General features: G+C 45.3%; 4 protein-coding genes across 4 annotated transcripts; 2 read left to right on the top strand and 2 right to left on the bottom strand.

The window, feature by feature from the left end:
* Positions 1 to 27: 27 nt before the first annotated feature.
* BDR25DRAFT_303651 (alpha-soluble NSF attachment protein-like protein) lies at positions 28 to 1,775 on the top strand. The gene is made up of 9 exons (XM_033690039.1): positions 28 to 197; positions 258 to 321; positions 371 to 430; positions 515 to 613; positions 666 to 859; positions 928 to 939; positions 988 to 1,048; positions 1,103 to 1,115; positions 1,199 to 1,775. The coding sequence occupies exons 1-9, from the start codon at positions 165 to 167 to the stop codon at positions 1,542 to 1,544; spliced, it is 882 nt and encodes a 293-aa protein (XP_033547407.1). The 5' UTR covers positions 28 to 164; the 3' UTR covers positions 1,545 to 1,775.
* A 228-nt stretch (positions 1,776 to 2,003) lies between these two features.
* On the bottom strand, positions 2,004 to 2,513 carry BDR25DRAFT_160324 (uncharacterized protein; the record flags this gene model as incomplete). The annotated part of the gene is made up of 1 exon (XM_033684031.1): positions 2,004 to 2,513. A coding segment is annotated over one exon (510 nt), but the record flags the coding sequence as incomplete, so codon positions are not given.
* Positions 2,514 to 4,413: 1,900 nt separating this feature from the next.
* On the bottom strand, positions 4,414 to 6,277 carry BDR25DRAFT_261589 (uncharacterized protein). The gene is made up of 3 exons (XM_033686710.1): positions 5,146 to 6,277; positions 4,987 to 5,093; positions 4,414 to 4,898 (listed from the first exon to the last, which is right to left on the bottom strand). Exons 1-3 carry the CDS (start codon positions 6,011 to 6,013, stop codon positions 4,629 to 4,631), a joined length of 1,245 nt encoding a protein of 414 aa, XP_033547409.1. The 5' UTR covers positions 6,014 to 6,277; the 3' UTR covers positions 4,414 to 4,628.
* Positions 6,278 to 6,631: 354 nt separating this feature from the next.
* Positions 6,632 to 8,133, top strand: BDR25DRAFT_303653 (uncharacterized protein). The gene is made up of 2 exons (XM_033690040.1): positions 6,632 to 7,072; positions 7,164 to 8,133. The coding sequence occupies exons 1-2, from the start codon at positions 6,710 to 6,712 to the stop codon at positions 7,959 to 7,961; spliced, it is 1,161 nt and encodes a 386-aa protein (XP_033547410.1). The 5' UTR covers positions 6,632 to 6,709; the 3' UTR covers positions 7,962 to 8,133.
* Positions 8,134 to 12,275: the final 4,142 nt, after the last annotated feature.

Genomic DNA, 12,275 nt, shown 5'->3' on the forward strand with positions numbered 1-12,275 from the left:
CTACCTCCACGCACGAGCCAGCCAGGCCGTCATCTTCAAAGACAACCAGCCGTCTCAGCTCTTCGACACATAACACTCTGTACCACATTATATCCTTCGATCCACATTGAATCGTCTTTAAATCAAGCAAGCGACCGCATTTAGGCGAGAGAAAATCCTCAAATATGGCCGGAGACCCAAGAGTAGCCCTTCAGAAGGTAAGATATCTGAAACACAGCCACAAGGCAAGTATCCAGAAGCTAATAAACATATCATAGGCGGAAAAGACTCTTCAAAGTGCCGGATCGGGGTTCAGCTTCTTTGGTGGCAAGGCAGATAAGTGTATGTCCTGTAATCTTGATTTAGGTGTGCCAGGCTAAGAGAGTGGCAGACGAACAAGCGGCAGATCAATTCATTCAAGCAGCAAATGCATTTCGAATGCAGAAGATGGGTACACAATCCTCAGAACTTCGCATTTAGCAGTTCTATCATTTCCTGTCTCCAGCAGTACCTCCACTACTAATCATGATTCCAGGAAAGGAAGCTGGCTTGGCCTTTGAGCGTGCAGCAGCGATACAAGGCCAACAGCTCAACGAACCGGACGACCAAGCGAATACATTAACAGAAGCCTTCAGTACGTCTGGTCTCACCAATCCTAAAGTCACGTGAGCTTAACCTTGCTTCAGAGGCATACAAGAAAGATTCGCCGGAAGACGCTGCAAGATGTCTCGACAAGGCTATCGCCCACTACTGCAGCAAAGGTGCTTTCCGCCGCGCCGCTACCCACAAACAGAATCTCGCCGAGCTTTATGAGCTCGAACTCGGTGACGAAGGACGGGCAGCAGCCGCGTACGAAGAGGCTGCAAGCTGGTACGAAAGCGTATGTTTGACCTTCTTTATTTTTACCCGAGTATTATTCGACTTTATCTTGCGCTAATTTGTGAATAGGATAACGCTGAAGTAAAGTCACTTATTGGCGGATTTTTGGATAGTACTAATCGAAGCCAGGCTCTAGCAAACAAGCTGTGGCTCAAGACAGCTGATCTGGTCGCTCTGGAAGGCAAAGACTGTGAGACGCATGTTCTTTAAACTAATTCGCATTCTTGCTAACTTGCATACACAGATTACAAGGCCATGTGGGTTATTCTTCAGTCTGTTTTTTAGATGTCTTAGCACCGCAAGGCCGCACCTTCATTCTACAGCTAACATCGTGCTTAAGTGAACTTTATGAACGTGTCGCCAAATCCAGCATCAACAGCAACCTTATGCGCTGGTCCGTAAAAGAGTACCTCCTCAAAGCCGGCATCTGCCAGCTCTGCACTGGCGATATGGTTGGCGTCAACGCCGCCCTCGAGAAATACCGCGACCTCGATCCCAGCTTCACCCAGCAACGCGAGCATCAACTACTCGTTGATCTCACCACTGCTGTCCAGGAAGGTGACCAAGAGATGTATGCGGATAAATTGTTTCAATACGATCAATTGAGTAAACTAGATAAGTGGAAGACGACGCTACTTTTGAGGATTAAGAACACGATTGAGGAGACGGGTGAGGATTTCTCTTAGACGAGCCTGTTAGAAAGGTATTAGGTGGCTCCATGAAGAAGGGTTTAGGACATGGTTGGGGACATGATAGTATTAGTGCATGGTGAAGTGAAGGATAGTCAACAATTGTATGTTTTAGGCACAGATGCATCCAGTAGTTCGGACCACTGAGGTCATGGAGTTGGGCTTTTGCATGACAGTAACACAAATCATATATGAGAAAATTTTCTTTTCTCCCACGTAGATTATCGCAATAAACGCCCTATCCCCATACCCCAGCGATCCCCAAACACCCAAAACAAAAGGTTCTGATCTTCCAACAAAGTGAGCTTGAAGACATCTTCCCAACCCTCAACTAGGATCATAGCATTCCCAAAAATCAATCCCCATTTCCGCATATTCCCCAAGCACATCATCTTCATAGTCCATCCACCCCCCAACACCAGCCCTCCTCCTCTTCTTCTTCTTAACCTTTGCCGTCCCCTGCAACCTACCCTCCCCCTGACACCGGCACCCATTTCTTCCATGGCATGCCCCACAAACCCCCGTGCATCCAATCGCATCCGCCCCCTTCTTAACCTGCGAGCAGATCTTACACCAAACTCTCCGCTCCCCCTTCACCACAATCTCCGCACCCGGCGAATACCGCGTCTCCCCAGGCCTCGGATGCAGCCCACAATCCACACAAAATCGTTTCGCAGGTTCTTTACCATTCAGCCCCGTACGTCCTTTTAGCATAGCATCCGCGAAATTTCCGCCTTTTCGGAGACGGAGACAGTAACGACAGGCATAGAGGCAAAGCCTGCAGGCCCAGACTTCGCGCTCCGCGGTCAGCAGCATTGCATGTGATGGGGCTGGGACTAGGGTGTAAAAGTAGCGGTTCACGAGACGCAGACATAGGATACTTTGCGTGGCCGTTGGGGCGAGTTTGAGGATGTCGAGGATGTCTTTGTGGAGTTCGACAGGGAGGCGCAGGAGTGGTGGGAGTTTCCCCGGGGCGTTCCAGACTGTAGTCTTCTTTTTCTGAGAAAAAGGCTCGAAGGATCCGGATCCTGCCGTTGATGTTGACATGAGAGTGTCGGCTTGCGGTGAGTAGGGTGGGTATTCAGGTGAGCTTTGAGTGATGTCTCGGCTTGAAGCAGGACTGGGGTTGAACGGAACGGGCGAATATTTCAGGGACGGCCATTTTGGATGGGAAGGAGGAGCAGCGGACTTCCAGCTCCACTCTGTTCTGGGGGCTGGCTTTCGGTCCAAGGCCGGTTTTCGAATGGTCTGGGACTCTGATTGAGAGCTGGATGGTGGTTTTGTAGACGGAAGAGCGGGGAATTCACGGTGGCTGATTTCGAGTTCGAATGCGTTCTTGTGCTTGAATGGAGTAGTCATGTTCCAGTCCACAGCTCTTCAGATAATAGAAATTAAAAAACTGGGAGTATCCTGTTAAATGAAGCTTCTTGGTCAATTCGGCTTGAGGTTTAGGTTGTTTTCAGCTCGTGTTTCGAATCTTGAGGGTTGCTCAGCCACCCTCGCACAATTCGGAGAATACGCACCCGAGTTGAATACATGTGTGCATATACGTGACACAAATGTAACCTGAGGACGTGAACGCGAACTCAGCCTTCTTAAAGTTCGGATTCGGACAATGCACTTTGCTCTACATCAGTACCTATCGCGGCGCAATACCATCTCCTAAGGCAGATGTTAAATAAAGGAGAGCGTCAACAAGACACAGGTTTCTGCCCTCAATCAAACCCAAGCATATCTAGTCAAAGCGGTTTACGCCGTCGTCTATGAAGCGCAAATAAGACTCAGAACAGGGAACAAGGTAAAAATCCCTCCAGTAGAATACACCCACCACCCTTCATCATCAATACAGCTGCACAGCGCATCTTGGATCATGCGCTGACCAGCCTCCCAACCCAACTACCGCGAAAAGATGCTCGTCGGCCTAGCATACCCCATACGATCCGCATACGTTTTGCGCCTTTCGTATCGCAATTGAAGATATCCGAAAATACACGTTGCGAGCAACGCAGGGAGGCCGACTCCCAGTCCAACACCAAGGGCAATTCTATCCGAGGAGCTGATTCCTGGGCGCGATGCTGAATCCGATCCAAGTGTGATGACTGCAGCTGTGGTCGCAGACGTAGATGTTATGAGCGCTACGGAGCCGTTTGAGTATGTTGTTGTGTATGTAATGATAGAAGTGAATGTTGCGACTGCAATTTGTCATTTAGGGCTGCATGAAGAATGTCTGGAAACTTACGCGTCGGAACAAGCGTCACGATTGCAGTTTGAATTTGAGTGACCGTCTCTGCAACCGTCTTTTGTATGGTCTTCCCTACTGTTGCGCTAAGTTGGGTAATGATGCCCGCATCTATTGACGTGTACGGATTCCCACGATCCAACGCGCTACAGTACCCAAGGTAGACGGATTGATAGCTCGTAACATCATTATCGTTACTACATGCTGAGTGCACACAGGTTGACAGGTGAGATAAGGCAAGGAGTTTTACATCGCTGCGACAGAGACATGAATTAGCTGTGCAGGCGACAACATTAGAGAGCGCTAGGCTTGCAGCACAGTAGCGGCCCATACAACAAGCGCCGCATGTTCGAAGTTCTGCGTAGCCCAGAGCTGAGTCTATAGTTATAGATTCGCTAACCATGTTATGGGAGAGCAGTGAAATTTGTGCCAGGTGGAATAGGCAGTGAGAGTAGCAGGAGAAGTGACGAAAGGAAAGCGGGCAGAAGACCAAACATTTTTTGAGGGTCGAGACTTGCTTGAGTTTTAGCTGAAGCTGGCGTGCTATCATGACGCCACAATACAGCCACAGGGGATCGAGCTTCAATTGCAAGGCAGGCCTAGTAAAACTCGCTTCTGAAGCCTTGAATTGGGTTGACTGCTTTCCTGAGGCGAAGACCAAGCTTTGGCGGCCATGAATTTTGGCGAAGAGTTTTCTAGCCTTCTATTGCTTTTTATCTGTTCGAGCATTCCTGAATTGTTCCGATGCCAAGATCTAAATGGAAATGCTAACCAAACTCCGGGCCGATACATGCAAAGCAATTACGATTTCTCGAACAACACCGTAACGTAACCTTAGTGAATCAAGATACCTCTTCGACCATCCGTCCGCTGAAGGGCCGACTTGGCGCGCGATTGAGCTTTCCGGCGAGATCCCTAGCAGCGGGGGTTTGAAGCCACTGATCAGGGAAAGCCATCAGACTTCCGCTGGCGTTCTGTGTATAACGGACATAGAGCGGGTTTGCCTTTTCAACATCCAGCTCATCTTCGAGGCCAGATTCAGTGATGTCTTGGATAATGCGTCGTCCGCGTTTTGGAGGTTGTTTCTTAAGCAAACGGTTGATGGTGTCCATCTACAGGAGTCAGCATGTTTGAATACGCGGAAAGTTGAATGATGCCGGGTTTGACATGGTGGTAGGACTAGGTAAAGGAAAAACGGACCTTCTCCTCCTCGTTGCGCTTCTCGCTGAGATTCTTGCGACGACGAGCCATTTCTGCTCGCCGCATTGCGTGCTCTTCAGCAGTCAGGTGCTTCTTCTTTTGTGCCTCTGTGGGAATGTTAACATGGCATGGTTTAGTATAGGTGGGTATGGACAGTACCATTCGAAAGAGCCATCAAGCTTCCATCGCTGTCCTCGATGACCATAGCCCGCTGTCGCCTCGTCATCTTGCTTAGGTCGGGGGTATGGCTTCGGCTCATGGATTGCGGTGTCTCTTCATCACTGTCCAGCTCTTCATCGTCGTCTTCTTCGTCGTTCTGGACGGGAATGTCCTCTTCCTCGCCCTCGGCGTCCTCATCTTCCCCTTCGACATCCTCTTCGTCGCCTTCCTCGTCTGATTCAAGCGACGAAAGCTCTTCATCGTCGTCTTCATCTGCCATGGCCAGTTCTTTGGTCCCCACCGGAGTGACATCTGGTGCAACCACGTTAATGCTGGGCTGGACGCGGATAGTGTCATTGGTCAGGGCCACAATGTGAGGAGCCGGAGTTATGTCCTCCATCTCTTCGTCTTCCTCCCCTTCGGCATCTATATCGTCGTCTTCCTCGCCTTCAGCATCTTCGTCTTCATCCTCTTCGTCCACGTCCATAGGCTCAGGCTCTTCTACCTCCTCTTCCTCGTCCTCTTCCTCTTCCTCTTCCTCGTCCTCCTCTTCTTCTTCCTCGTCCTCGTCGTCGCTGTCCACCTCCTGTATTGTTCGACTGCTGCGCGAGGCCCGCTTTCCAGACACAATATTCCGCGAGCTCACGGCGGTATTGGGGACCCTTCCGCCTGTCGCCTTCCGGAGCTTACTCGGCGAGGCCTTCACGGTGAGGTGGATGGACTGACGCGTGTCTTCAGGGGAAGAGCGCTCGATGACGGCGGAGGGGGGTTGATTGGTAGTGCCGCGCCGCGGACGAGTGGAGGAGGCGGTGGGGGCAGCGCTGGGAGCTGTTAGAGCTGCGCGCGATCGCAGACGGCGGCCGGCCATGGCTGCGGTGTTTCGCGCCGTGTGGAGTTGGGGAGATGGGGAGTAGGAAGGAGGTTCGCGATAGAAAGAGATAGTGGGTCAACGGCGAGATGCAGTGAGCTGCACAGGGATGGCGAGCTCGGTGGCGCAGTATAGAAGGTGCAATGAATGAGGGGGGAGTTGCTCGATAGCGAACATGCAAGCGTGCTTGCTCGTTGTTGGCGAGGGCGCGTCCACCTCAGGTTGCGCTTGCTCCCCACACGTCGCACTTGGCAGCTGCAATGGGGAATCAGGAAGGAGTGCTGTGGTCAGCCACATACCTGGTGAGATGGCCGTTGCTGCCTTTGTCCTTGTGCGACTGCCAATCGTCCGCGCCTTCTGCGTCCTCGTAATCGGTGCTGAGGCGGCGTAAGCGCTTGGCCGCCCTGTCCGCCATTCTCAATCCTCTGATACGAATGCGAACAAACGTAAATCGAAGATAGTGAGCGCTGCAGTTCTTTTGCGGCTCGTCAACATGTGATGGTGATTCGCTCCACCAACACTTGCTGGTGATCTTGACCCCAAAGGCGCGCGCCTGAAGCGGTTAGCGGCCGCAGCTGCTCGACCTCGGCCCAGCCTCAACCAGCATCCGAGCTGTTGCCCTTCATTCCACACTGCTCTAACCGTCCTCTTCTAGCTTTCTATTTCCACTTAGTTTTTGCATTTCACACATCGGTCATGTCAGCCAAGGCAGGAAAACCCACTATACCCGACTGGCAGCGCACCCAAGACAAACCATCGCCAGCGCCTCCTCCTTCTGAACAAGACCCTGAGCCGGAATACCAGTCCGAACCCACTCCAGCGCCAGGTGCGGATGGGTCGGCGAAGGACGAACCACAGCCAGAGACCACATCGCTGCTAGACCAAGCCTCGCGATTTCTCGAGGACCCCACAATCCGCAATGCGCCCCGGGAAAAGAAGGTCGCATTCCTGCAATCAAAGGGTGTGACGAAGGAAGATATAGCCCAGCTATTAGGGGACCAACAGGAGGACGAGTCAACGGTAGATCTGTCATCAGATGGCGAGCGTGCATGGGCAAGGGTTGGTATCTTCACTTTCTTTCTCTTCTTCGTACATTTGTAAACACGCTTTGAACCAACTCTTAGATTGACACCCCGCTGACATTCTCAAGACTCCCTTGCAACCAGCCACACAACCTCCCGCGCAGAAACCTCAATCCCGAGATGTCCCCCCAATCGTCACTTACCCCGAGTTCCTTACCCAGTCGAGCAAATCCCCGCCACTTATAACAACACAACGCCTCCTCAATACTGCATACATAACCGGGGGTTTGATTGCGACTATGTACGGGTTGTCCAAATACATCGTTGCCCCAATGACACAGACACTTCTGGAATCACGGCACGCATTTGCAGCCCACGCACAGGACCAAATAAAAGAATTGAATACGCGTTTGGAGGATATTGTCTCTATCGATCCCGCTAGCAAACCCAAACCCAAAGCTACCGACCCTGCAGACGATGTGTCAGAAGCAGACTCAGACCCCACCGAGCTCTTTCATCGCGACTATGGAACCCAAACAACCCCGACTCTCTCCCGGCGCCCCTCAGTATCGACCGAGCCAGACTCTTCCACTCTTACCGCCCACGAGAATCGCCTCAAGATCCTCACATCCCATCTGCGCGAGCTGGAAGCGACTCGCTCCAATGATTCCGCTTCTTCAGATTCACTGAGAACCCGGCTTTCCGATTTGACGACCTACCTGGGTGAGATGAGCTACCAAAACCAGTACTTCTCTGGAATGGGGGGATTGTATGGAAATAATTACGGAATGCCCAAGATAAAAGACGGAAAAGATGATCAGATGGAAACATTCAAAGCTGATATCCGAGCCGTGAAAGGCGTATTGTTGAGCGCGAGGAACTTTCCAGCCGGCGGGCCAAGAGGTATGGGACAGGTTAGAGGATAAAATGTCAACAGAGTATCAACAACAGATGGTGAACTTCTGCTCAGTGGTTACGATTACCATTTTCGTCATGTATTATTTTGTATATGGAGAATAAACGCCGCGATATCTGGGAAGGAAGTTTGTGTCTTGTGGAGCTAGAACCACAGCATTTTAATTTTTTCTTTGGGATAGAAAGCTGCTCGTGGAGTATACTCCCAAAGTTCAACGCCTCTTGCTATTCGCATCGATTACCTTCAAACGTTCCTGCCTAGTCACATTCACCATTTTAACATGCGTCTGGATCTCTACCCCTCGCCAAAAAAATAAATAAAAACTTTTGCTTTCTCCTTACGCATTTCCAGGATCCTTCCGCCACCAGGGTTTAGAATTCGCGAAATATCTAACGTCCCTCACTGCGTAGCGAGACGCACTGTGTGGCGAGACAAACGAGAGCTACTTTGGCTTTCAGCAAACAGAAAGCTCATGCGCACAATGAATATTGCCATGACTCTATGAAAATAATCAGCTGCAGCCAATCTTGAATCTCTATGATCCCTCATACCTAAAAATTACGTTCGCATCATCGCTTCCGCGCCCGATTTGTACAGCGCCTTATGTCGTGGCAAACATGCTTCCCTACCCACAGCGCCAACCTTAAGCCTTTCTTGCTCCAAATTTTTATAGAACAGCCTTATTCTACCCTCACAGCCTCCCTCTAATACCAAGAGGTCATCATTAGCCCTATGCGCTCTGCGGGGCGCGATTTCATGCAGCGCCGCCCCATCGATTGGTACTTCCAGCGGAAGCGAACTACTGACCCGGGCTAATGCGAGATGACCCCGCACGTCTTACCTTATACATTTGCAGCTATTTTATTACAAGATATGTGGCTGTGCTTATCTCAGCTAGCTCAGCCGATTGGGGAGAGAAGGGGCGAAGCCCCGACAGGGGCTTCGCCCCTGATACCCTTGCTAGTCAACATAAACCCATGCTAGTCGCGCCGGTGGCGCTCACGCTATCTTTCTGGCTAATAAGGATGCTAGATTTAGCTTCTCTCCCTAGCTGTCTAAGGGACTTTAGTAATTAATTATATAGATAACTAATTTTAGTGCTTACTTTTTATATAAGAATATATTATATTAATATTTACACATCTTTTCTTCTTTTTAAACATTTTTAAACTTTAGGCTAATAGCTACATAACTTTTTACTATTATCTATTAAATTATTACGCGTTTTGCACGTTATTTACTGTATAAAATAGCTAATAAGTCTACTAGTCCTACCCCGCGTCTGCGCCAGCGTCTATAACTCTCTTATCTTCCTCTAGCAGATAAGCTGCTACCTTCTTTATTATTACCTTTATTATTACTTTCTTTTATATTTTCCTTACTTTTATTTATAGTTACTACTAAGCCTTAGGCTCTAGTTCTAATAACTTATCTCTTTATAACTTTATAAGTAGTAGGTGTGTCTACTTAGCATGTCTAGTTGTTTATACTTATTTACACTCTAAAATTAAAGAAACTAGAGTAGGTTTTAGCGTTAATAAATAAGCTATAAATGCTAATAAGTAAATTTGTTAAGTTATATTTATAAAACCTACTGTTATTAAAGGCTCTACTGCCTAGTAAATATAAAATAATTTTTTAATTAGCACTAAAATAGCTAAATATTTATGTAGCATTAAGTAGAGATAATAAAGCTACTAGTGTTTCTAGTTCTATTATATTTATAAAAAAACTTAATAGTCTTATTAAGCAAAAGTTTTTTAACTAGTATAATATAGCTTTTAGGCTAGATAAGGTTAATTTTACTAAGTTAAAGTTAATTATAGCTAATTAAGCTCTAAATTAAAGCAGGTTTATTAAAAGACTTTTATAAAATAAGTAAAGTGCTTAAAGCAGTTATAGTAAGGCTAAGAGTTTATAAAATAGTAAGGTGTATTTAATTACTTCTATTATCTTACATTACTAGGCCTAGAAAAGATGCAACTACCTTGCCTACCTACTAGGTCTATATTTACATAGTAGTAGTATAAAACAGCGTGTTGTAAAGACATTATTAGGCTTAAGTGTTTATAACTTATATAAAATTATAAACTAGAAGGTTAATAAAATAGTAGACTATATAAAAACCTTATAAGTTATAATATTATGTTATATAGCTTATGTCTTACTTAATGCTAAGCTACTAAGTCTTACACATAATCCTTAGTTAATAATTATATATAATAATTATAACTTTACTAACTAAACTTATAACTACACTATAGGCGTTGTAACAGCTATCTAGCAGAACCTAATAATAGCGCTTATTATAAGATGTTTATAGATTCCTAAGGATAGTTTAACCTAGTCTATGTTTAATCCTAGCATAGCATTACAGCCTAATTAGATCTATATAGCGCCTAGCATAATTTAGGACTATATAAGTAAGTAAATTACATTGTGCTATATGTTACACGCTATAGCTGCTATCTATAGTGCTGCTATATTAAGGGTCTTTATTAGCTTAGAGGACTAGTTGCTGTTAATGCTAGCTATTAAAGTCCTACTATATAAAAAACCTAGCTAAGTAAATTATCTAGAAGTAATATTTTTTTAATAAAAGTGTTATTAATAAGACTTATAAAGTGTATAATAATATTTAGCTCTAGCAGTTAAATATTTTTATAAATTTAAAAAAGCTAAGCTTTAAAACACAGCTATAAATAGTATAAAGCAACTAGAAAACTACTAAGTTTATATATAGTCTTAAAAAAAAGCAGCGCAGCGCGTCCTAGCTATATAATAGAAGGGATTAGATAATTAGACTGCCTATATATTTTTATATTCTTTAGGCACTTACTTACATAATTATTTGTACGCACTTTAATACGCCTAAAAGTACAGACTTTTCTAGCAATCTTCTACATAATATTATGCGCTTAAACTGTGCTAGTATTAATTAGGGCAATGTTAAGTATTATATAGCTATGCTACTAATATATTTAAGCTAAGGTGCTTAAATAGTTGTGTTGTTCTACTAAAAGATAGTAATAGTAGATATCTCTAAGGCTAGGTGCTAGATATCTATGCAGCAGATGTCTAGTAATACTAGTAGGGTCTCTATAATAAGGCTATTAGTTAGCTTTTACCTAACTAGTATATTAAGTTACTTAAGTAGTGTAAGGACAGAGCTCTGTACCACTACGCTAATACAACTAAAAAGGTGCAAATAATTAACTAACGTTAATTATTGTGTACAGAATAGTATATATACCCGTCGCACGTAAGCACCATCTCGGCCTTACACGTAAGCGCTATCCCGGCCTTACATTATGTTACGGTCTACGGTTGGACCAGCGTAACCCCACCGACAGTGCTCCACGATCTAGCTGGGTTGGGGCAGGGCTCGCTTACAGACCAATCGGAGGACGCAGAGGCGGCACGGCTGCCTAAGATTATAGGAGAATGCACTGTCTAATAGGAGGACAGGCCGCGAGTTTAGGGAGCCTAAGGGAGCTTATAGGAGCCCCTCTTAGCAGGCTCCTATAAACTCCTACTAACTCCCCTTAGCATCCCTAGCATATGTATATAGTTTCTATATTAAACAACCTTTAGAAGGTGTGTTTAATGTTTAGTTTATTTTTTACATAGACTAAGTAGCATTTAGCTTTTTAAAAAGCTGTAATACTATTTATATATCTTACACTATATATACCTCTAACTCTGTCTGCAAGGACTGTTTAACCCTAGCCTCTCTACTGCTGCACATAGGGCAAACTATAATCTAGTCACCTAAACCACCCTCTATTAGCCTAATAGCCTGCACGTAGGACTGTACACTCTACTAGATTAGCCCCTACAACCTGTTCTACTTCCCCCTTAGAAACATAATAAGACCTAAGTGCTTTTTAAAGTAAAAATTATAACATTAAACACTACTTTTTTTAAAAAGTATAGTAACTTTTTAACATAATTTAGACTCTAACATAGCCTACGCTGCGCTATTAAGATCTATAGAAGTTCTTACCTAAAGTAAAGCTGTTCTTGTAAAACAGATTAACTTAATCTAGAACAACATTAAAAAACTCTAGTAGATTAGTAATAAAGTTAGTAAGCTATTAAAACTTAAGTAAAAAATAGCTAACTTTTACTAAAAAACTATAAATTTATAAAGCCCCTTGCCTTTTATTAACTCTTATAAAGCTACTACCTAAGCCTACTAGATACATAAACTACAAGTAGAGTTAGTAAAAGTTTAAAATATTTTAATAAATAAAGTAAGTGTTATAGCTAAAAAAGCTTTAAAACTAGCCTTTTTAAAGCCTTTTAAAAAATTATTAAAAGA

Source organism: Lindgomyces ingoldianus, assembly GCF_010093535.1.
Source record: "Lindgomyces ingoldianus strain ATCC 200398 unplaced genomic scaffold BDR25scaffold_16, whole genome shotgun sequence".
Lineage (NCBI taxonomy): Eukaryota > Fungi > Ascomycota > Dothideomycetes > Pleosporales > Lindgomycetaceae > Lindgomyces > Lindgomyces ingoldianus.